We start from the raw sequence: 25,133 nt of genomic DNA on the forward strand, positions 1-25,133 counted from the left end.
AAGCTGTGTTGAATTAGGGAGAATCACAGGCATGTTGAAGCACTTTCTGTTGTGCAGGAAGCTATGTGCTTACCTTGGTAGTTAAGTCAGTGGTTAATACTGAAGGGTAACAGAAACTGGGAGGGCACAAATTGACAATCAAATTGAAATAGATTGTTAACTAATCCTTCCAATTTTATTTATTAATTTTGTAATTATAGCAAATGAAATCCTCACAAGTTACTCTGATTGCTTGGCTTACCTCAATTTATATTCAAATCTCACTAAAACACATTTCAGCCTTTCCTTAACGAGATGATGAAAAGTGCTATCCCATGGAAGAGTAGGGGACACACATTCCAGCATTACTTGCAGTCACCTGTTTGCTTTTTAATGTTGCTGTTGAATTTGTATTTAACTCAGGATTAAAGTATAAGCTGACGTATTTGAATAAGGATATCTTTAAGCCATGAGTTCTTAAAATTAAAAAAAAATGGCTGCACAGTTGGTTAATAGAGATTTTAAAACACAAAGGATGCTGAGTAACGAAGACATTGGACTCGTGTTGGTTTGAATCACAAAGCAGTTTCATAACACACAGAGCCACTGGAGTCCCACTGCATTTGTGGCAGTGGTGGAAGGGGATGGGTCCTCATTCCTGGGAGGAGGTGCAGGAGCTGTGTGGGTGGTGATGGGCAGGGGGCAGGCAGCTTCCCTTGGGAGCCTGCCTGGGAGCTCTCAGGAACAGGCAGTGGCCCTGGGAGTGCTGCTGTCAGGGAAAAGGGGTCAAACACACAGGCCTGCCCTTCACCCAGACAGGGCTGGAGCATTAGGATTTGTTCCCTATGTGCCAGACAGCACTCAAACAGGAACAGGTATTCCCCATCCTCAGTGGATGCACTGTTCTACCAGGGAGCAAGGCTTTTAAATGACAGCAAGAACTTGTCACTGACTGCCATTTGCTCACAAGTGTGTATCTCAGGTCACCTCTGTGGCTTTAAATGGGGTTTATATTTTCTATTTCTGAAAGGCAGGTTTTTGTATGATTTTCAGAGTGGGTCTTTTTCACTAAGTAAGTGATTAAAAATTACTGGATCTGATCAGATTTTCCAGGTAACTCTGGAGATAATTTCTAATGGTCTTCATTGTAAATTTACAAAAAGACTCTATTCTTCAAGTGTGATTATTAAAAATGAGCTAAAATACAAACCAGGTTTGTTTTCCTAGTTAATAAAACCCGCTGTTAATGGGACAGTGAGCAAATGCCACATTCACATGTTGATATCTATCAGATCAAATCAAAATCTACTGTTTGGCACAAGAGGGGAAAAACCCCACATTGTAATAAAACTGTCACAGGATCAGTGTCTCCTGCTTTGTAAATAAACATCTCTGCTTTGCCTCGGTATTTCTGTAACATCCGGAGACTATTACCCTGTGCTGCTGCTCTGGTTCATTGACGGTTTCACTTAAACAGTTAAACAATAGTTTGAAATGGAAAATGTTCTGCCCATATTCCTTACTTAGTTCCTTTGTAGGTTTTTTCCCACCCCTCAAATGTTTTTTGTTGGATATTTTTGTTGGATTTTTCAGTCAGTCGCCTTAGTAATTGCATCTTATTTTTTTATTACGCAGGAAAATACCGAACTGCTCACAAACCTCATTCAAAGCCAAAAGTATCAAATGTTTTTGAGGTAGATTTTGCAGCAAATGGAAATGATACAAAACCAATGGGTCGTTTTCAGTCAGAGGAGGAGCTGTGGGCCCGCTTAGAAGAGCTCGAGAGACAAGAAGAGATGCTTGGTGAACTTGACAGGTAAGTGCTGCTGTGGCACAGGCAGGACTGGAGTCCAGAGAGCTGTGGGGCTGCTGGTACACAGAGGGTCTCACCAGCAGGGTGAGTAGCTGACCACACAGGTGGAATTAAAATTATCATAGGTGGGAAGAAGGGTGGGACGTGAACAGTAGGTGGGAAGAAGGGTGGGACGTGAACAAAGCACACACTGCAGTGCCAGAGCTCCTAAAATCTGCCTCTGTGCAACCACAGCAGTCCAGCCTATTGGTTTTTTTTTTCTTTAAGATGAAGAGGGGGAAGTGAAATTAATTTCCCACAGGCTATGAAAATCCATAGTTTTCCATGTGGGAGTTATTCATTTAATGCTCTATGACATCCTATGATCTATTGTGATCTGCAAGCAATACATGGGTTGTTAGCCATGATGTCACAGTTCTGGTATTTCCAGTTGGTATGGGAAGGACACAGGCATTGTTAGAGGGCACAAAGAAGTTGCACTGTCTGTCTAAAAATACAGCACCTAGGTAAAGAAAGTTACATGCAGGCAAGTTCATTACTTTTTGTATGTTTGTGTCTCTCAAGAGCACGACTTGCCTCTGGTTCACATAGATATTTTTCTTTCCATAGGATGCCCGATGCAGTTGGGATAAATGGAGAAGACGCAACCTCTTCTGAAGACGAGAAGGAGGACAAGGACACAGATGTGAATGGGACCTGTAGGGCAGAGGACTGTATTACTCAGGGCAACTTCCATAAAGAATTTGGGAATTCAGACTTGTTTGTGGGTCACCTTAATGGCTCCACTTATTATCACAGTGATGATGAAGATGACAGAGATGTTGGAGATAACTCTGTTCCAACTATTTTTTTCTCTCACACTGTGGAACCTAAAAGGGTTTGTACTTCATTTAATTTTTATCTTTTGCTCAAGAGATTACATAAAATGTATATGCCATATGTAAACCTGAAAACTTTAGATCTGTAGATGTAGTAGAATGCTAGCTGGAGGTGACACTGGGGTTTTTTTTCATATTATTAAAACCCCACTGTTTAGATCCTGTTGTCCTAAATATGGTATTAAAAAAATGATCTTCAGATGTCTGCCTTGTTGTTCTGGCTTGTGGCTGTTGTAAAAAGCAGCATCCTGTCTAGGAGTTACTTAAAAGACTTCTTACTTGCCTTGAAACTGGCCTTTGAGCAGCTCAGCTGTTGAGCAGAGCTTGAATAAGCAGACTGTCATATTTTATATGCAAAATATGTGCACATGAGGGCAAAGAAATGCCCCAGCCTAGTGCAAGTGGTAGAGAATAAACAGTGCACACTATGAATGTTACCATTCATACATTTGTTTAATTTACCTATGCTTCCTAGTCCCCAACTGCTTGGGTAGGAGAATGTCAGGAATCAGTTCATCTGCAGCCTGGTGATTGTTGATTTTATGGTCTAGACCGTCATTTGTGTTCAATTTTCAGGTAAGAATAAACACAGGAAAAAATACTACTTTGAAATTCAGTGAGAAGAAAGAAGAGGCCAAGCGTAAAAGGAGGAACAGCAGTGGCAATGGCCATGCAGCTCCAGAGCTGCCCAACATCAAAACCCCAGCAGACATTTACCGGTGGGTAATTTATGGTGCAGCTTTCCCCTGAGCAGACCTTCTCCTTTCATTTCTGTCCACATAGAGTGTGAAACCCCACCTACAGTTTCCTGCAAGAAACAGCTGGAACTGAATTTACTACTTAAAAATGAAAGTTTGTGCCTTCTGCATGGTTGCTGTGCTTTTGTATCCATAAAATATTTCTGAGTTTAACGCTTCCTTTTCCAAATAGCAATTCTTCGTTTACCTGCTTTTCCGGAGCTTCTGAAATGGAGGTAAATTTGCCAGTATGTATCATCCTCAGAAAGGAAAAAAGAAAAAAAAAAGTTATGTTATGTGTTCTGGTTAATTCCCTGCCATTTTTTTCTGTGTTTGTTTTCAAACAGAACTGACCAGATCTACCCCTTGTAATACTCCTGCTTTCCTGGTTATTGATTTGCTGGACTCTCTCTCTTCCTTTCTATGTCTTCAAAACATACTCAGCTCTTTGCTTGCATAGTTTCTTTTGCATTCCCTCTTCCTGGCCTCTGTCACTTTCTGTATTCTCCATAAAAGGTACTGCTCACCTGTAGGACACCCACACACACAGAGCTTGAAAAACAGTGCTGGGCTTAGGGGATTGTACAAAGCACTAAGGTATACAGGATAGTTAAAACAAGTATATAGGTTTGTAAGGATAAACACAGACACCTATTGGATTGAGTGGTTGTGAAAATTCCACTGTATGTCTCTGTATTTGGGTACCTAAATATGTTAAACATGTTACAAAGTGTTAAAAGTGAAACCACATCCTGTAATTGCGGCTGCAGGGGCTGAAGATGAGCAAAAGATTCTGTCGTGCTCCTCCCCCTGAGCTCTGCAAACTCCATCTTCTCTAGTGATGTATTTCCGTAAGTGCCTGATGAATAAAGCTGTTAGAAACAAGTAACACCCTCAAAACTCATCCAGTCATTGGGCTCCTCCTTTATGAGTTTGATAAAATTGGCATTGTCTTCTCATTCTCCTCCACCCACCCTTGACTCTCTCAAGTCACGGAGAGGGAGCACAAGAGCCATCTTTGTCAGTTCACAGTCTGTTAATACTTGAAAAGTGTCTTCCTGTTGATCTGATCTTATAAGCTGATTTTTTAAATTTTGTTTCTAATTGAAAGCAGATTATGACACTTGTCAGGAGAAAGCTCCATCTTTTCCATGTGCAATGAATGTTTCAAGTATTTGTTTTTGTATTCTACATTTGACAAGGACTTAACTCCAGAAAACATTCCCAGATTATGATCTGATTCTCTTTACAGAAACAACCCTGGTCATCATTTAATTTACCTTTTTCCTAACTTTTTCTAACTCACACCTTTCTGTTTTGTAACATTTTTCAAAGAGCTATGCATTTTCTGCTGAAAATAAGTACCAACTTAATGCTTGAATAAAGGGCATAACAGCATTCACTCTGCAGAATTGGTTCTTGTACACTGGTAAATAAAGTGCCTCTGAAGGTACAGTATTGTCATTCTGCAGCGAAAAAGTTGGGAAAGCACATCATAATTAATTTGTACAAAAGACAAAGCAAGATCACTGTAAATTTGTCATCTGATCCTGAAATGGTTTATTAAAGCTAACATTTTCCTTTATAGAGTCTTTGTTGATGTTGTGAATGGAGAATATGTCCCTCGTAAATCAATCCTGAAGTCTCGGAGCAGAGAGAACAGTGTTTGCAGCGATACCAGTGAGAACAGTGCTGCTGAGTTTGATGACAGACGAGGAGTTCAGAGGAGTATTAGCTGTGATGAAGCCACTCAGAGTGACAACAGTGAAGGCATCCTCGAGGAAGAGGAGGGGGAGGGGAAGCAGCAGCTACCGAAAAAGCTTCCTCCCTCTTCAGGGACAACTGAGGTACAGTTTTTAATTCATTATTGATTGTTGGCAGGGATAAAAATGAGAAATCTAATCACTCTAGTTGTCTATACCATCAGTTTTATTTCTTTAAAATAATTTTCTAACTCCTACCTAGTTGCTTCAGAAGGACATAGCAGGTGACAGGCCTCTGTCACACACATCCTAGGGGCAGAAGGGAGGAGCTGCTCACCTCGTGGCTTCCCCAAGACTTGAAGCTCTTCCATAAGGATCCAACAAAGTGGTCACTCACTGGTGTTACTGAAACCTGTGTGCTCAGTCATCCTGACCACTTCACTGCAGGACAGACAGCAGGATTTTAGACAAAAAGAGGGAAATCTGTACTTTGTAACTGATCAAAGGAAGAGGTGATTCTCTAACCTGTCTTGCACTACTAGGCAGCTAATTTCCAAGGAGTGTTTCAAGTTTAAAACATGTAGATACCAGCTGAATTACTATTTTGATGTGCCAATAGCAGAGAAACTGCCTGGTGGAAGGAAGCATTGCACCCCTACTCATCCTATTCCAGACTAAGCCATTAGGGATCCCAAACAAATCTGTTTACATGTATTTGGAAAGTTCAGGGCTTCATCATAAAAGACAGACTGTTCAATGTAGGGGAAGATGTACAGTTGCTTAGTGACTGGGTGAATACAGGAATTAAATGTAGAGATTCATGGCATAGCGTATTCATTTCTGTTTTGTAAGAACTTAACACTAATTTTTTCAAACTAGATAAAACTTGAGTCTTCAGTAGTTCCCAGTGCAATGGACAAGTTCAATGAAAGCACTACTTTTGCAAAAATTATTTTTGACAACAAATGAATTCCTCATAAAAGCTGTTGTTTATCACCATTTTTCATGCAAACAACTTCAGATGAATCCAGGCAGGATGTGAAGATTCATGATGGAAAATTTATCTGTGGAGTTAGCACTCTACATTGTATACTTTCTGGAATATATTTGCTATATTTTTATAAAACATCTAAGTACACTTTAGATATTACCCATCAGTCTATTACCTGAGTCTGGCATGATTATTCTCTACAATGTAATGTATTTTCTAAGCAACTGAAGGAGATTAAGCAAAACACTCCAGTCAGATGTGCTTCCCTAAATGCTGTTGTTTTGCTTTTGGTTGTTTTTGTGGGTGTTTAAAATCCATTATTTCTCCATTACCATTTGCAACACGCTAACTTTTTTATTTCTAATTTTACCACCATCACTTAGTTTGTGCTTTGCTTACCTGTTTTTGAAAATAAGCTTCTTGTTAGATTAACAGAGTTGTACAAGCACAGCTTTAGGCACACTTGGGCTACTGGAGCAGAAAACAAAAAACACTGCTTTTTTTGCAGGTCCTGCAAGAACAGAATGGCCTGTTTGTTTTGCTTTGTCTTTGTTGGTAACTGAGTTATGAAAAAGCAGAACTAAGCATAGTGACTAAATCTGGTGTGCATTCCTTTGTGCCCAGCATGAGCATCAGACCTTGGATGTGAACTGCTTCCCCTTGTCCTTGGGCATTCTGAATTCTCTGTTTTCAATACAGAGTGGAGTGATTTGTTCTTAAATATGTTTATGAAAAGTAATTCTGAGCTGCTTGTTTTCCAGGAATCATGGTCATTTCTTTGCTAAGTTGAAAAGGATTGTCACATAATTGGCCGCATATAAATTAGAATTTTTAAACATTAGATGTTTTTATTAGGCCTTTTATAGAAAGAAATAGTTGAAAGCAAGTTTGCTGTTCTCTTAAATATAAATGGCTTTCACCATTTTTTGATCATATTTGGTAGGGAGAAAAGAAGAATCAAAATATGTGCTTGCCAGTTCATATGCAATGTGTCAGCTTGATGCAGTTAGAAGATACTAAGTCATAAAATGACGTATGATGGAAATGCTGACATCAACTTTGCAAAGTCTCTCCATTTCATATCCAAAATAAAACTGTGTATTACATCAGCTGTTTGATTTCTCGAGCGTGTGTCAGTGAGGAAGCAGATTTTTACATCATTTATGCAGTAGGAATGAGATTAAGTAGTACTTTTAAGATACTGTCTTTCATTCAGTCATCCTTGAACAAGCTATATTTTGAGGTTAATTACAATGTGGTTACTTATGCAGGCAACAATCATTGATTTAAGGATATTTCTTTACTTTTGATTAGAAGAAATAACAATTCTAATCAGGCTAATATAGGGTAATGACCTTATGGGCATAGCTTCACATTTGCATTTTATTAGCTCATTCTGAGTATTCTCTTCTGTTGTAGGCATTTTCTGGAACTGTCATAGAAAAGGAGCCTTTGTCTCCCTCCGTAATGCCGCACCCAGTCCTGGCTCACCCAGTGCTGCCGACCATTCTGGAGCGCAAATCAGAGGAGCTCTTGTCCGACGCCCCAGAGGAACCTGTCAAGAGGATTTCCAAATTCAGAGCTGCCAGGATGCAGCAGACTCAGTAGGTGCTGCTGAGCCCAAGCACGAGCCCTCTTGCCTGCTTTCACCTCTCTGGAGATGATATAAAGGCGTCTCTGTAGCACCCACCGTTACCAGGCTGTCCTGTGGTAATTTGGCACCGTTATCTCCTCAACGTTTGCTGGCAGCATTAGGAAAACAAACAGTTCAGTGTTTGAACACTTGAGTATTCATCTTATTTTGTCGGTTTCCCTGTGTGCTGTCAGCACCTTTGTATATGTTTGCCTTATGATAGCAGCACTTGGGTTCTTTTTTCAAAAACTGTTCCTTACATACATTGTTTTTGTGTTTAAAACTAAATACAGGCAGTTTTGTGCCAGCTGTGATGTTCTACATACCATATGGACCATTTTAAGGAAACTTTTCACATTTCAAATAGATTCACCAATTATATTACATTACTTGCTTTAGCATTTTAAGACACACTTGTATTCACATTGCTGTAGGTTTTGCAACTAGGTGTCTGCTAAAAGTTTTTTTCCTTCTTTCAAACCTCTCTGATATCTCACTGTACAGGTCTATAAAATGCCAGGTTCATGTACATTGCAGGGAAGTTTCTTTGATGGAAAAGGGTATTTTGTAAAATTAAATTTTCAGTAAAAAAGCTGTGAAACTGGTGTGGTTTTTGTTGCTTTACTACTAATTTGGAAGCTCCACAGAGAGGTTTTTATTTTGAACTCGCATTTCTAGCTTGAAGTGTTTACTACCACATGGACATAAAAGCAGTCCATTCTCTTCTGCCATTGTGTTTTAACCTCCTGCTAATGAATGTCCATGGAAATGGAATGCTCTTAAGGAGAGAAGCATAAACTCAGACTCTTGATTACAAAATCTCCTAGTTCTTTTGTATACTCAGAAAACATTGTAATTGTCTTGGGAATGCCCAGAGGGAGTCAGCACTAAGGAAAAATGTCTTAATGCTTCAGCTTTATTTCAAAATGCAACAGCACTGCAGCAGTCAGGGTACAGTTTGGTGTATCCTTCAAGACTGAGAGCAGTCCTGGCTTCAGGATTCCCTGCCCAGCAGCTCCTTCCTTCCAATCTTCCTGCCTTCCCCTCATTTTGCTGACACAGCTTTTGTTGTTAGGAGCCACCCCTTGAGTGATAGTAGGTGACAGAGATGGGCTTTACAAAGAAACTATTGGATTTGGTTTCTTTTTTTTTTTTCATTAGTGTGTGGGTTTTTGAACCTAGCGAGTTTCCTAATCTCTCAACATGTCTGTATCAGCACAGTTACAGGGATTGCATGTTGAGCAAGGACAAGGGAAAACCATGGCAGAGGACATGGGGAGTGGAGTACCTTAAACTGATGGTGCTCTCCAACTGACACCATCAAGCCACAGCCTAAAAGATGAGGCAGGAAGACCTGGGAGGGGTAAGGAGGGACTGTGACTTTGTAAATGGGGAGCCTGAGAGCCATCAGCATCTGATTTTCCAAATCTTGGCAAGCAGATAATGCTGTTTCCTCACCTTCCCCTAAAATAGCTGTGCCTTGTACCCAGATCCTTTGCTCTCAGATCACAGCAGATGAGCTCATGGTGTGGCTTTGGAACAGAACCACCAGCTCCCCCTTGTCTCAGCACTCCTCTCTCTGTTTGAAAGGGAGGTGGAGGCACTGGAGTTTCTCTTTCTAAGGTGACTTCTAACGTAAGCAGAGGCACCCTGTGGATCCCTGCTAGGAGTTTGGGAAGCCACAGTGGTTTCATGGGCAGAAAACTCTGGCCAAGTGTGGCAGCAGGAGGGCAGGGGGAGCAGCAGCCCACCACTACTGGGGGCCACGTTTCCCCCTTGGGACAGAGCAAATTGTGTTTGGCTGCAGGAAGAGCTGCAGGGAAAGTTGTGCAGCCCTGCTGTGCCCGCAGCGCGCCGGCTGCGAGGGGCAAGCGCTCCAGCACAGCCCCAGAGTCACGTTGAAAGTGTTAATGATTAACTTGATTCATGCTCCAATGTGGACTTCTTTTTTTTTTTTAAGCATATTGCATTAGTACTAAAATAAGCCATCAATGCCAGTCCACCCTCTATTCACGGCTAAATATTTAAAGGAGGTTATTTATAGCTTCTTTAATGAATTCTTGGCTAAACAAAATGAAATTATGTCCTAGAAAAGTAGAAGCTATTTTGTAACCAGAACAGTGCAACTGTAAAATATAGTTCCATGAATATGTATTTTAAATAACAAGGGGTTGAGATCCAAGACTACCAGACATGGGTAATTAGAGGAAAACTGAGAGAAAGAAAGAAAGGGGGAGAGAGAGAGAAAAAAAACCCTTTAAAAAGATTTATTTAGAGATCTTCTGAAATACTTCCCGCTTCCAGTTACTTCAACAAACCAAATGCCCCTTGTCACCATAGATCAGTTTCAAATCAAAATTAATTCTTTGCTTGTTTTCTTTTTGTCTCCCCTCCCCTTTTTTCACATCTCTGCTCACGAGAAAAAGTAGGATAAATGCACCTTGGGTTTTAATGAATTATGGCCTCAGTTCAGGGAAGCATCCTTACTCAGGAATGCACTTTGGCATGTGCTTATGTCTCAGAGATTTTGTAAAGAAGAATGGATTTAACCACATGCTTAAAACTAAGCACATGAGTGTTTTCCCTAATAGGGAGCCCGAGTGTGTCTGTGCCTTTCTGCAGTATATTTAATTGTCAGAGGGCTCTCGAGCTGGAATGAGCCTTCGTCTTCCCTCTCTTCACTTGGGCTTTAGCAGCAGACTCACTTGCAGTGCCTAGAGCAAGAGAGATGGCTGTAGGCATTTTATAGAATGTTTACAAACACCAAACAACAACAAAAAATTAAATCTATCAAAGCAGATAAAAATCTAAGCAATAAAAAGCAATCATGTGAAGGCTGTCTCTGTGAGGACCTAAAATTTGCTTTCTCTGCAACACTGGAGCTAAGAAGTGCTGCAGGTGGCCACCAATGAAGTAAACGTGGGATGGAGCAACAGATCCCCAAATTGGAGGTGTGAAGGGCTCCTGGGGGTAAATTAATTTTCATATGCCTTTTTGCCCCCAGTGCTACCATTCTGGAGCTTTTATTCACTTAAGTAACAATAAGGGTACATTTTAATAGCACATTTTACCCCCAGTGCTACCATTCTGTATTTTGTTCACTTAGGTGATAATAAGGGTACGTTTTAATCTTGAAATTCCGTTGGTGACTCGGTGCTGCTGGAAGGCTCTGGGCAGGGGGCTGAGGAAGGGCTGTTGGCTCTCCCCGTGCTCCCAAGGGCTTTTTGGTGTGTCCTGAGCCGTAGTGCGGGCTGGCTGGGCCAGCTGGTCGCCGCGGTGGCTCGGGAATGCACACGGTGGCAGGATCCCCATGGCTGTCAGCGTGCCCTGCCGCCCGGGCACAGGTGGGCAGTGCCAGGTGGGCACAGTGCTGGGGACACACCGGTGGCAGCAGCCAGCCTGGGCACTGGGAACGCGGCCGTGTGTCCCAGCCGTGTCCCACCGCCCCTCACTGCCCTCTGCGCTGATTGCCTCAATTAGCCACGGCAAATGACTCGTCGGGAGGAACTACTGCTCTTTAATCTTCCTAATTGCCCTCAGGTGTGCTGGGCACCTGCCCGCACCCAGAGGAGGGGCTGCGCGGGGAGCACCTCGCTGTGTGAGGCGTTCATTGCCAGGCTGGGGGTCTGGCTGGGGGAGCCGCAGGAAGGAGCAGGGGATGCCCAGTGCTCCGTGCCCTGTGCCGGGAGGAGAGGCCCGTCCTGGCCCGGAGCGGCCTGGAGCCGGTTCTGAGGTACCTGATCCATCTCCCTGGCCCTCGTAAGGTGAGCTGCACTTCGCGCCTTCCATCGCTCGCTTAGGGCATCTAAAGCGGCAGATTTTTGGATGTCTCACGAATGTCTAAACCAGCTGTTTTGGCTGTTCATTTTAACTAAGTGATTTATGCCGCAAAAAACGAGCTGGGATTAAAAGAAATCAGATGTGTGCGTTTGGAATGCAGCGTCTCTGCGTTACAAATAGCTCCTCTCTAACCCACATTAACCCCACGATACGTGAATTTTGCCAACTCCCGCTGCGTCTTTTAAATCAAGCCCTGCAAATCGTTCCCGGGTGCGCTGAGAGCCTTCCCTTCCCTTCCCTTCCCTTCCCTTCCCTTCCCTTCCCTTCCCTTCCCTTCCCTTCCCTTCCCTTCCCTCCCTCCCCTCCCCTCCCCTCCCCTCCCCTCCGCGGGCGCGCGGCCGTTGCGCGGGGCCGTTGCGCGGGCTGCAGGTGCGAGCGGCGGCCGGGAGGGGGCGGCGGCGGGCGCGGCCGCGGAGAGCTGCCAGTCAGCGGCTGATTTATTATTCATTTGTGTTATAGGTGGGGTGTGCAGACAGTTACTGTAATAATTACCCGGACTGGAGCGTTTCCTTGGCAACCGGGGTTTTTTTCTCCATTCATGCTGTTGCGGAGAGTACGCCTGTAAAGCATGACATTGCTGTATTCGGGGGTTTGTTGCCCTCCCGCTGCTCCGGGTTTGAGGTTAGTTACAGCATCACAAGGTGCTCTCGAGCATAAAAAGCTCAGGCTGGGATTAAAGCACGCAGGGAACGCTAGCGCCAAGTCTTTCCTTCCGCTGTCTCACTTTTAAGTAACAAGGTTATAAAAATGCAAATGCCATCTTGGGGTTGTTAATAACTAATATTGGGAAGAATTCCTGCAAGTTGTAAAATATTTTTTTTTTTGTAAACAAAACCAAGCCCAGGTGAGGCGGCTCCTTGTATTTTACACCGGTCTTGTGGAAATAATGTTTGCAAAAAAGGGACTTGCAGCTTGATCCAGCCTTGCGGTGTTTGGCGTCATAAATCAATGGGAACTGCTCCATGCAGCTAATGATAAGGTGGTATTTGTTGTTTATCCTGCTTTATGGTAATGGTTTGGGAGGAGGAGGGTGCTGTGTCCTTCCTGAAGGAGCAGGAGTAATCTTTGGTGTGGTAACGGAGTAACAGAAACCACATCTATTATCAGAGATCTATAAATGAATCATATTATCCTACATTTTTAGGCTTACTAGAGCGCTCATTTTCAGAAACTTACATCAAGCACTGTGCAGGGATGAAAAGTAGTATTTTTCCATCCCTGCTGCACGAGGCAGAGGGAATTCATGATGCAATCTCACACCGAGATGGGGAATTTTCACCCGTTAAAATTCTGAAGTAAGATGCTAAAACATGATTACATCTGGAAGGATTGTAGTCTGCCAGCAGTGTGCTCCCCTCTGAAGGGTGGGCTGGGGATTAATGGGGTGACCCAGGGCTCTGGGATCCCCGCTTGTCTGGGAAGTTAGCTCTTGGAAAGGTTAATGATGATACTAAAGTACAACCAGGAAACCAGCCCCTGGTACATCCTCCCTCTCTTCCCAGCTGCCCTGTGCTTACAGCCGGCTTGGAAAGATTCCCCAGCCCCTGGCCCACCTGCCCAGGGTTATACTTGTGGAGATGGATCCCTGTAGGGACTGTGCACCCACTGCTGCCCTGCCTGGGTGACAAATCCCACCTTTCAGGCCACAAAGGGCCATTGGCAGCTGGTGAGGAAAGTCTGTGCTAGCCCCTGCTTGGGTTGCAATGGGAGATGAGTGTCCTGCAGCACCCAGGTCCAGGTGGCCCCTGGCAGTGACACCACGGGTGCCTGGAGCCAGCTGCTGATCCCAGAGGGACTGGGGACCTGTGGGGGCTTCAGCAGGGGTTGCCTTTTCCCTGGAGCAGGACCAGGGCTGAGCATTGCAGGATGATGCTGTGGGTCCCACTGGTGCTGCTCTGGGGCTCTGTGGGGTCTGGCACGAGCCCCTCTGCAGCCCCCTGTGACCCACAGCATCTCTAACACAGGGCATCCCCCAGACTGCTGCACCAAACCCCATCCCAGCCAGAAATCCCACTCAGAAATCCCCCCTGAGTCCCTGCCAGGGCTGAGGGAGCACCTGGGGGTGCTGCACTGCTGGATGTGCCCGGGAAAGCTGGCTGCCATACTTGGGTTGTCATCAATGCAAATCATTCACACTAATTCCTCCAGATTTGGATTTAAGTTTTAAAGAAAGCTTCAAGTTACCTCAAAATAGCTTAGTAATTATTTTAATAACTTGTGTGAGCAGGAACAATACCCACAGTGTCAATTCTGGCTCGCAAAATGTTTTTTTCAACTGTTCTGAGGAAAAAAACAGCGAACAGTTCAACAGCTTAAATACAAGCGAGTGGATCTCTGGAGATTAATCTGTCTGGTGTTCCTCAGGTAAAGACTTCTGCACAATTTAACAAAGGAAATAATTTTCCTATTTTTATAATGCATGTCTCTCTGTGGTATAAATTACTAAAACCACGCTGCTTATCCTCAGTAATGTTATAGATGCAGATAATTTACTGTGTATCACGTTATCAGTTCATTAAAGAGATGCAATAAAATCATTATTTACTAAGAAACAGCAACCCTTGCAATATCTTGTCAGAGAAATTGGCTGATGCAAGAGGATCATATTTAAGCCTATATTCACAATAGCCCTTTAAACATTTCATCTGCTTCCCACTTGAGTTGCGGGAGGGAGCCGCTCTTCCCTTCCCGCAGCAAAGTTGAGCCCAGCCCGTCCGGCCCTGCCAGAGCCCGGCCCAGCCCCTCGCCCCCACCCCAGGGGCACCCCCCGGCCCCCAGGCTGCGCCCTGCTGCGCTGCCCCCACCCCCCGACAAAAGGGTGCCAAAATATTAAGGGAGGTTTAGGCATTTCCTACCCCATCCCCCTCTTCTCCTCTGCCTAAAGATTACTCTGCATCCTAGACAAAGGAAATATTTAAACTGTTAAATCTGAACAAAGATACAGTCTGCGTATGACTTCTCTGAAGCCCTATAAAAATTCTTTAAAATTGCCTATTCACTCAAATTTACTGAGTGTAGCAAAAATGTCAAAGGCATAAAGTCAGAGAAGATTGAATAAAATAATGCAGAAAGACAGATTAGTCATGCACAGACCCACACAGCCTTTCACAGCACACAATACCACTTTTTATTACCGCTCTATCTTTACAAAGACTATGTTCAATACATAGAGGATGATACATGGTCAGTCATGTAATCTGCCTTTGATTCCAAGACTCATTTATCTGGGCCCTTTTCACAAAGACATTGATGAGAGATTTCAGTGTTTTCAGTGCATTGTTTTATTTATCATATATAATGGCTGGTGGAAAAAAATAGGAATTATGTCAGAGATCCTGCATAAAGGAGTTGTATAAAAGACTGTGACAAAGTTTGGTAAGATACGTAGTGGCTCAGCTCAGGCTCAGGCACGCTGCCTTCTCCCCAGCTCTGTCCCCCTCCTCAAGCACTTTGAATACTGACAGCTGCCAAAAGCTCTGAGGAGGGACACTGCCCCCAGCCCCTGCTCCTGCAGCCCACATGGGGCTGTCTCCAAATTACCAATTTTTTCTGTGCTTTTAAATTTGAGCAATATTTTAATTGTTATTTTTAGCGATCTGAATTTATTATTTATACATTCACCAAAGAAAAGAGTCAGTCACAGTTTTGTATCTTGCAAATTTAATAAAGAACAGCCCTTAAGATAGAATTTCTCAGCCTGCCAGGATTGACAAAAGCCAGCTAATGCAGAAATGTCAACAGCAAACCTCATCAGCAGCCCCACCATGCCTTGCAATCAAGGGAAAGCTATGGCTTTACATAAACAATAATATATAGCTATCTAAATATCTGTGTGTGTGTGTGTGTGTGTGTGGAGGTGCCACCTGAGCTGTGGGAGGAGGAAGGGATATGGTGCCTGGGCTCAGTGCTGCTGGGTCTCTGCTCTGTGCACACTGGGGGTTTTCTTGGGGGGCTGATGCTCATCCCGTGGGATGGGGAGCCAAATCCAGCACTTGCTGCAGTAAATCCAGAGTGAGCCCGTTAGAGTTGTTCCAGATTCACACCAAGCAAGTGGGGCTGCTTTGCTCCGTTGGATTGGCATTTTGTGGATGTGAGGGATTTGTTTTCTCCTGTACAGGGAGCGATGGGAGGTGGTTGGACCAATCCCTGTCCCCCTCCCAAAATACAGCCAGGGCTGCTCTTGAGTGGGCAGTGCTGCCTGAGGGCAGGAGCGAGGCTTTATTAAATACCAGGGCACTGGCTGGTGTGCACTTAAATCACCATCTTACTTTCAAAGCGTCTTTCAAAAAGTGTCCCTGTAGCTTCTGGCAAAGGGAGGACTCCCTTGAAGGCAGTCAGGTGTGACCAAAGTGTGGGGAAAGCGCGGGTGAGCCTGGGCACGTCAGGAGGGTACCGTGCAACAGCATCCCTACCTGGTGCTGCAGGGCTGTGACACCCTCGGTAGGGCCTGAAACGAGGGCCTGAACTGGGAACGAGCTGTAATTCCAGCAGCTCCAGACCCGGAGCGGGGTCTCCCAGGAAGCAGGCAGAATGGCTGAATTTGGAAATTATGTAGCGGCACCGTATATCCAGATGTGCGTTCTTCTATGGGGCTGGCAGAGATAAATCACGGAGGTATCCTTGACAAATATAGTGGCTTCCACTCAGGGCACAGTGTTAACCTGCACTTAAGGCTGAGGCACATGATTTAATAGGGACAGACTTGGCAGCTAAAGAAAAATCTCTCAAAGAGAAGAACGAGACGGCGATGTCAGTGGGGTTGGGGTGGCAGTGCCGGCCCCAGCAGAAGGATGAGCCTGCCGTGGGTGTGAGCAGGGCCGGGCTGAAGGGGTGCAGGCTGGGCAGGGCCGGGCACGGTGCTGAAGGGGTGCAGGCTGGGCCGGGCCGGGCTGAAGGGGTGCAGGCTGGGCAGGGCCGGGCTGAAGGGGTGCAGGCTGGGCACGGTGCTGAAGGGGTGCAGGCTGGGCAGGGCTGGGCACGGTGCTGAAGGGGTGCAGGCTGGGCACGGTGCTGAAGGGGTGCAGGCTGGGCAGGGCTGGGCACGGTGCTGAAGGGGTGCAGGCTGGGCACGGTGCTGAAGGGGTGCAGGCTGGGCAGGGCCGGGCACGGTGCTGAAGGGGTGCAGGCTGGGCATGGTGCTGAAGGGGTGCAGGCTGGGCAGGGCTGGGCACGGCGCTGCGGTGTCGCTGGGACCGTGGCGGGGCCGGGGCCGGGCCGGGAGCGCCCCGCCCGGGCTGCCTGCAGCCGGCTCGGTCCCTTTAACCGTGGGGAGTGATGGAGAGCCCGGAGCTGCCGCTCGGCGAGGTCCCTGTAATATAGTGCTGTGCAGCTGCAACTTAGATCGTGAGGAAAACAAAATGGGCCGACTGAAATGGAAACTTTTGTTACTTATAATGTTAATGAAACCAGTTTATCAGGCAGCGCAGAGGAAGTGGAATATTTAGTGCCATTTAATGTCTAATCATCAGCATTTCTTTGAATAAATCACATTACATTGTCTAAAACCTGAAAAGACGAAGCTGTAATAATTTTTAATACGTTGTAGTTTCATTAAAGGGACACCCTGTTTGCCATCTAGCCCTGCGTGTCTTTGGGGAGGTTGCACACAAGGTGCAAGTGCGTTTGGCAGGTTCTGACCCGGCTCTGTGACACTGTGACTCGGCTGTGGCATGGCCACACCGCACAGCTGGGTCCCCATTTGCTCACAGATGGGTGCTGTAAACTCGTGGCCAGGCCGGAGGGTTGAGAAGTGACCTGAGGTTCTTTGGATCTGTACTCTGGTGGCTTTTGAATACAGCAGAAATACTTCCTCTCTCAAGGCCAAATTGTGCCCTTCCCCTTTTCTCCCACAGCATCCCAGCATCATCCCACTGGGAGCTGGCAGGGGTTTGCATGTCCTACCTGTGAGCTGAAGTGCTCAAGATTTTTAATCAGCCAGCACAGCCTTGGCCCCTCTCCAGCAACCAGCCTGGTGTCCCCTGGGCATCCCAGCTGGTCCCACTGCCCCCAGTACCCCGAGTCCCTGCAGACCAGTGCCAGGCATGAGCCCTTGGCAGCCCACAAAGGTCTGGTTCTTGCCCACCAGTGTCTTGCTCATAGTAATTTTTAAGTGAACTGCAATGAACCTATAAGTCATAATAAAATGAAATGATGACAGTTGTCTTCAAATCCATTGATTAATGGAAATATGGGTAGCTGGACACAGACTATATGGTTATAAATGGTGCTGTCAAAATAAAATAATTATTGTATTAATAAGGAAGCTGTTCAGCATTGGCCCTACTCTACCTCTGAAAAAATATTTCAGCCCTTGATGTGTTTTGTGTTTCACGATACATCATGTGTTTTCCCGGCGAGCAGCTCGCTGGTGCACGTTTTAATACAATTACTGTTTTGCAATGTGAGCCCCTCGGATCCTGGTACATGCACCACAGCTGCAGATGGATTTTTTTATTGACTTAGTACTAGTTCTAACTAGATCCCGAAGATTGACTAAGTTGGTGGAGCACATACCACTTTCAAGGAGGAATGGGAAAAAACTAGCATATCTTATTGTACCTGAAACACTCTATGATATGTACTAAATATTATGACTACTGCGAGCCCTGCAATAATTGATTCACCCACACAGCCATTTAGTCTGTGAGCTGTTCGTTTTACAAATTCTACAATCTTTTAGAAATTCTTTCAGTGAAGAAGATTGCTGCCTGGCCTCAGATTCATTATGGTGATTGAATCCTCTTCAATAGAGAACTGTTTAAAGAGAGCACATCCCTGTGTGTCTCACTCAGAGTGAAGACACATAGGTTAAAAGCTTGTCTGGGTGGCATAATTCACTGCTGCTGTGCCAAACAATCACATCTTATTGTGACCTTCATAAGATACAAAAAGGCAACAGTATGGAGCTAGTCTTTTTTTATTTTATTTTTTTTTTTAACCACGGCACAATTTTAGCTACCCAACATCTGAAGCTACCAGAATCCCTAATTAAATAACCAATTAATAATGTAGAATAGAAAGAGCTATTTTTTTCAGACACAAAATCATAATTAATCAGAGTACAAAAAGCTGCCTGTCTTTATATCAGGAAAATATAGACTAGGTATTTAAATATTCTAGCACACCTGAACCTTGGCCATCCGTCATTGTTATGACTTAAAACATCTCAGACTAAATTAGGTTTTGTTTGTATAGAGCAGTGAAAGTCAGATGGCTTGAATGACAAAATTAGAACATGCTCAAATCACTGAAACAAAACTGCATAAAAGGAAAGATGTGCAGGAGGAGTATTGCTCGTGTTAAGCTGAAATCCTTCTTTGTGGGATTTTTTTTCTCCTCTCCTCAAATTATTGTTTGTAACAATAGGAAGCAGAGAACAGCTCTAGGAACTCTATCAGTGTTCTTTATATACATCCCTTTTGGCACATTTATATATTAAAAGAAATAATATTGTTGTGTATAGCTGAAGCATAACCTCTGTTATTTCTACTTAGTCAAGGAAATGCCATAACAATGGATATTTTTCAAGGAAGAATATCTTTGAAACACAAGACTATAGTCATTTTGTATAGCTCACAGAGGTCAGGTTTACCAGGAATATATTTACATCTTTTTTACATTCAGAAGTTGAGGCTTTCTTCCTTTGGAAGTTTTTGGTACATTTTGGTAAAATTAAGCAAGCAGGTTTTAATAAATATTCCAAGGGGTGTGATTTTGCACAGTTCATACCTTAACCTTGACTATTCTGTATGGGCAACAAAAAAGTTCTGCAGTTTGTTTTGTGCAGGAATGGAAAGGCAGAGAGGGGAGGCTCCCCATGGTGCTGGGGCACAGGATTGCTCTGGGGACCTCCAGCACCAAAGTCTCTGCTGGGAAAATGGGCACCACAACACATAAATTGCTAAATTTGCACCAAACTCTGCAGCCCTTAATGGGGCAACCCTCTTGGTGACCTCGAGGGGGGATCTGCTCAGTCAAGGGCTGCAGTATTTGGTCCCCTGTAATTGTTTCTGAGGTGTAATTGATGAGAGGCTGCTCATGCCTTCCAAGTTTGATAAGAGTTTGAATTAATGGTTCTTGAATCTGTCTTGTTTTAAGCATGTTGTAGGCCTTTAAATGCTTCTTTTTTAGGAGGAAAGGGTTTTACAAATGTTTCACCCAAGTGCCTATGTGACCTTGAAAGAGCCTTTAGATATCTGTGTCTGTAGATATCTGTGTGCACACCCGTGGATCCTATAGAGTGGAGAGAAATTAGCAGCTTTCCTTGGGCCAGTGCTGTATAGAGCAGGAAATTTTGTTTTTATTGTTCAACATCTTACCACAAAGGATCTCAGTCCACATAAAATTTGTTATTATCCTAGTAATAAATAATTTTGGTGACAGTTATGGTATAAAACTTTGTGCGGTGTTTTTTTATTGATAAAGCAGCTATGAATCAACATACATGAACACAATGAAAATGTACAAAATATATGTATTATAGTTCAGATTTTGTCAATAGGGCATTACATTGATCCGTTCTCTTTGGTGTTATTTGCAGAGCTGCACTAAGCATTTCACCAGCCATGCAAACTTTGTTAAATTGCCTTAAAGCATAAATCACAGTGTTGTCTTGGCTTTCTGAAACCCAGCTGGGCTTGTGTCCTGGTCTTTGGAGTGTGACTCTGCAGAAGGTTCATGGAAACAGTACAGAGATCATGTCCCAAGGCTATCTTACAGATTAGATATAGATATAGATATAGATAGATATAACTTGTGTGTATAGTGGAGATTGGCAGAGAAGGTGATGAAGGCATGAGATACAGGACAAACAGAGATGAATAAGACCACATCACTGAATCTAATTGGTAATTAATAAAAAAAAGTAACTATTTTTTGTCCAAGTGCATGAAAGGATATGAGGAAGGTGACCCTCACAGGAGTAATTTGAGGCCATGTGGGCAGCAATGCAGAGCTGGAGCGACAGCATTGAGGCTGCTGAGCTGATTCACTGGGTGCAAAGCTCAGGACATGGTGTGGAGGAAATGGTAATTTAACCAAAGAATTGCAAAAATGGTCTAAAATGCTGCATAACTTTACCAAACATAGATTATGCCAGAAAAAAACCCGGTATCTTGCTTTGATAAGATCATTGATTTTCTAGATAGAAGAAATGAAATAGATCTCATCTCTCACAGCAGAGTATTTGATGAAGTGCCATGTGGGAAATTATTAAGGCAAGATAAGTACCTTAACAGCAAGACAAGGGAGGGAGATGGGGCTAGTCACACTAAAAGACAAAGCACAGGTCTAGGCAGAAGTCAAAGGATGCCTCTCAGAACTGGCCTCCAACCCAGTCTTGGGGACAAGGGAACATGGTGACAAATCCTGCTCAGCAGGTGAAACTGGCAGGCATCACTAATACATAATAATTATCAGCATAGCCCATGGGGAGAACAGGGTACTTCCTAGGAAAGAGTTATTCTGGCCCACCACTGTGGGATGGAGGGGAGGGAAGTCCTAGAACTGACTTTTTAGTGGTGCAAGGGTGGTGGAGTCCATGGCCATGGCTGGTAGAGAAAATTGCAACCTTAAAATTTTGCCTGTGGAAATCTTTGGAGAATATCTTACCCACCGACATTTCCTGATGCTCCTCACTCTAATTTTCAGTTTTGTTTTCTCTAATATCTCACTGAGTAGGCAGTTGCTGTGGTCTTGTCTCAGTGGGGTGCAGAAGTAGCTGATGTTAGTGGTGTGGGGTGCTTGAGATGGGAAGTACTCCAGTGGAATGATGGAGGGAGCCTCACGCCCCTTTCCTGAAGTCCTGACATTTTCTCTGCTGTGAAACAAAGAGCTGTCAGTCACACAGCACAGGGAGAGTAGGAGGAGGTAACCCAACTGCAGTTAAATAAATAAATACAGATATATATTCATGTGCATTCCCTATGCATGGGTTCCTTGAGGCACCACGGTGCACAGACCTCTCCTGGTCCCTGCTGTCCTCTGTGGGATGGTCCTCTTGGTTCCTCTTGGTTCCTCTTCGTTCCTCCTGGTTCCTCCTGGTCTCTGCCGCCCATGAAGGTGACATGCAGCATGTGAGGGTGCATTTCCTGCAGGGACATCCCTCATCATCTCTTCCCTGCCTGCCGTGCCACATCCCTGGCTGGGACTGTCCCCTTCCCAGACCCTGAGGGAGCAGCCCAGACGCTGTGGGTGAGGAAAAGAAATAATTTGGTTTCTAAACTGAGGTTGGACATGATTGTAGCTGAACCACAAAAACTCTCAGGCCAAACCCCACAGAAACTGGGCAAGCTGCTGAGCAGAACCAGAGAGAATAGGAGGACATTATATGAATGCCATCTCTCCTCAGTTGTGCTGCCTTGCTCTTATCCTGCAAGTATTTGTGTTAAAAACAGTAAGAACAAGACATCTGAAAATTAGGATTCTATGTCAAACTGTCAATACCCACAAGCATGCAGCCTTTCATTAAAATCTGTTTGACATTTTTGTTATGCACAGAGAGCCAAAAAGATGCCAAAAGGATGTGGTATTTGTGATAGCATCCTCCTGCTAATACAAGACACTGTGAAGACTATTGTATTAAAACATTCCTTGCAAAAGGATGAGCAGTTACAGCAAAAAAAGTGAAAAGAGTGACTGAAGTTAAAGAGAATTATGTGCTGTGTGGGAATTCAGGATGTGCTCCTTGGGTGAAGTAGTGGCAAGTAGCCTTTATAACTCTTTGTGGCTAATTGAAATGATAAGCAATCTAGTAATTTCAATTTTCCACAGAGGTCCTCCACCCCCCAAATGTGCAAAATTTAATCATTTTTGGAAAAATCATGTAATGATCATGTCATGTGACCCAGGCTGAAGAGATATTATTTTGTCACAACAATGTGAGTAAATTATCTTACTGGCAACTCGCTTAAAGGTCATGGAGATCATCTGATGCGTGAGATGGAAATTTCTCATGCCAAAACAATATTGACAGCTTATCAAGCAGGGAGGAAAGTACAGTGATATAATAGAATGTAAGGGAAGATAACGCTCGCTACTGATGGTAGAAAATATGACATGGCATTTCAATTTTAAGGTTATAGGCAGAATGGTGTGGTATAGATGCTTGGAGGCATAATGGGGCAAGGGGGATAGGCTAAACTGGATGCAACATTGTATCTTAACAGATTAAAAGAAATATATTAGATCTTAAACACAGTACCTGAAGAAAGGGATATAAACAGTTGTACCAAAGAAGGGAAGGAGAAAGAACTTCACCTGCCTGGATGGATGGATTCTCTTTGAACAGGCTGCTGCCTCTGCTGGGACTCAAAGATTTGTGTGGCATTGCTCTCTCTTTTCTCTAACATTTTGGTGTTGGTAGGTGCCTTATGGCTTTTCTTTAAGTTTACTCCCTTATGGCTTCTCTTTAAGTTTTACTCCCATACTTATCTTTTTGTTTTATAGCTGTAATGCAGTACAGGAAGTGAATTACCAGGAATCTATACAGTAGTTGTGTATATATATATATATATATATATATATATATATATATATATATGTATATGTAACACATTTATATATGTAACACATATAAACATAAGTAACACACATCTGAGTTATAATGCCAGCTGAAAAAAAGATTGCAAGAGAAGGGGCATATTCCTTGAGGATCTGCCACAGCATGAATGGTCATGACCTTCCTTATCATGTGTTGGAGTGCCTGTGGGCTGGGACTGGAACTCCTCTTGCTTTTGGCACAGTGACACCCAGACACTGCCTGCCCTGTGACACCATGGGCACTGGGCACAGCTATCAGGAAATGCACTATGCTGGAGAGCAGTCTGATGGGGCTGAGAAATCTCTTCCTTGTCTGCTGTACCACAATTGCCTGTGAGACAGCACCATACCTGTTGCCCACAGGTCTTTGCTCAGGGGGTCCTTTTCTAAACAACATACAGCATCAAAAATGCTGAGGAGATAAATCAGAGCAGGTTGGGGATCTCTGCATGCATCTGTGTTTCTCTGTGTGTTTGTGTTTGGGGCAGATTCAGGGTATTTCAGAGCCTGACTTTTCTCATCCATGAATGGGCAATGCAGTTCCATTGATGTATTCACTCACTAGGGCTTTTTTCAGCTGCTCTTAACCCAAATGAAAGGTATACATTATTTATTTTCTTTCCTGCTCTCATCAGTGGCCAAAATTTAATCTACCCTCACCTGCATGAGCCCTTCCCTGTGTGTGTGTGTGGCACTCACATCAGGGTCCCACTAAAACCACACTTTTGGCATGTAGGATTCTATGGGCTCAGCCTCTGCCACCTGCCTGTGGCTAGCTAGTCCTCAACCCTCACTTCCACGGGCTGCATTAGGCTCCAAAAAATGATCTTGGTGCTGTGCTGGGTGTGCAGTGGAAGGCACCAGCAGAGGCAGAGCTGTGTGTCCATGGGCAGTGCTGCATGGTGTGTGTCAGCCACTGCTCCCCAGTCAGCCCTGGGTGTCACAGCCCAGAGACAGAGCCTGGGTCAGCCACATCTGCAAAAGTGATCAAGAAATAGGGCCAGAGCTGGTGTGTCACAATGTTTTGCAGCTGTTTGTACAGTCTGTGGGACTCTGAAGATCTTAATTTCTCAGAGGAAAAAAAGTCGCTGGGGAAGTTTCCTCTGCAGGTAGTTAGTTGTAAATGAGCTATACAAATATTCACTATTCCTTATGTTGTCTCCAGGGAAAATCAAGACAGTCAACAGAATCAACAGGACTGATACTCTTGCAGTAGCTGCTCAGAAAGGGTTGGTTTAGCTGGCAGAGTTTCACTATTCTTGAGTTTGGCTGTGGATTTTGAGCTCCAGCGTGGCTGGGGATGGGAAAAGGAGCTGCCAGACTTTACAGGGCTCAGATAAAATGCACTTGTTTCTCCAGGGTCAGATGAGATCTGAATAAAAGCTGGCTTTTTGGTTTTGGTATTTTCAGATCCATCTCAAAGCACAGTCAATTTCAAAGTGAAGTGCTTGGTTTCTAGTTCTTTTTCCAGGACTTGCATAGCCCCATATTCTTTCAAGCACGTTTGTAACCCTGCACAAGGGCTGCAGCCAAATATCCTCAGTGGTGTGTGATGAGGGTTCTCTCTGCTCAAAACCTAATTGAAGCCTTGAACGGGGCTAGCTGCTCTCACAGGTTTCCAGTATTGCATCTTCAAGAGTCAACTTGCTGGGAGCAATGCACTCATTTGTGTAAGGAAAAAGATCCCTTAATGTGCTATTAAATTAAACAATGTCACTGCTATTGCAGTAGAGCTGAGCGAATAATCCATAATGAATAATTTATTCAACAAATTTAGCTGCTTTCTCTGCTCACAGACTATCTGGAGACAGATCACAATTCCCTCCAATTTACTTATTATTTGAAATTACTGATGGATAGCTTTGTAATTAAAAAAACAACTCTGTGTCTTGATCACAAACAACTGTGGGTGTCTGATCTTCGTTAGTCAAGGTATGTGCGTTAGTTGTGATGGGTCAGATAAATCACATGATATTGTTTCTGCCTGCTCATTGGAGAAGCCTACAAGCATGTCTGGCATG

General features: G+C 44.0%; 1 protein-coding gene across 1 annotated transcript in view; it reads left to right on the plus strand.

The window, feature by feature from the left end:
• Window positions 1-8,339, plus strand: part of URI1 (URI1 prefoldin like chaperone) — a 41,182-nt gene extending 32,843 nt beyond the window's left edge. Inside the window, exons 7-11 of the mRNA XM_030955810.1 lie at window positions 1,615-1,795; window positions 2,402-2,669; window positions 3,247-3,389; window positions 4,996-5,254; window positions 7,521-8,339. Coding sequence (XP_030811670.1) covers window positions 1,615-1,795; window positions 2,402-2,669; window positions 3,247-3,389; window positions 4,996-5,254; window positions 7,521-7,709 — 1,040 coding nt within the window. The 3' untranslated portion in view covers window positions 7,710-8,339. The remainder of the gene's footprint in view (window positions 1-1,614; window positions 1,796-2,401; window positions 2,670-3,246; window positions 3,390-4,995; window positions 5,255-7,520) is intronic.
• Window positions 8,340-25,133: the final 16,794 nt, after the last annotated feature.

Source organism: Camarhynchus parvulus, chromosome 11 (genome assembly GCF_901933205.1).
Source record: "Camarhynchus parvulus chromosome 11, STF_HiC, whole genome shotgun sequence".
NCBI classification, from domain to species: Eukaryota; Metazoa; Chordata; class Aves; order Passeriformes; family Thraupidae; genus Camarhynchus; species Camarhynchus parvulus.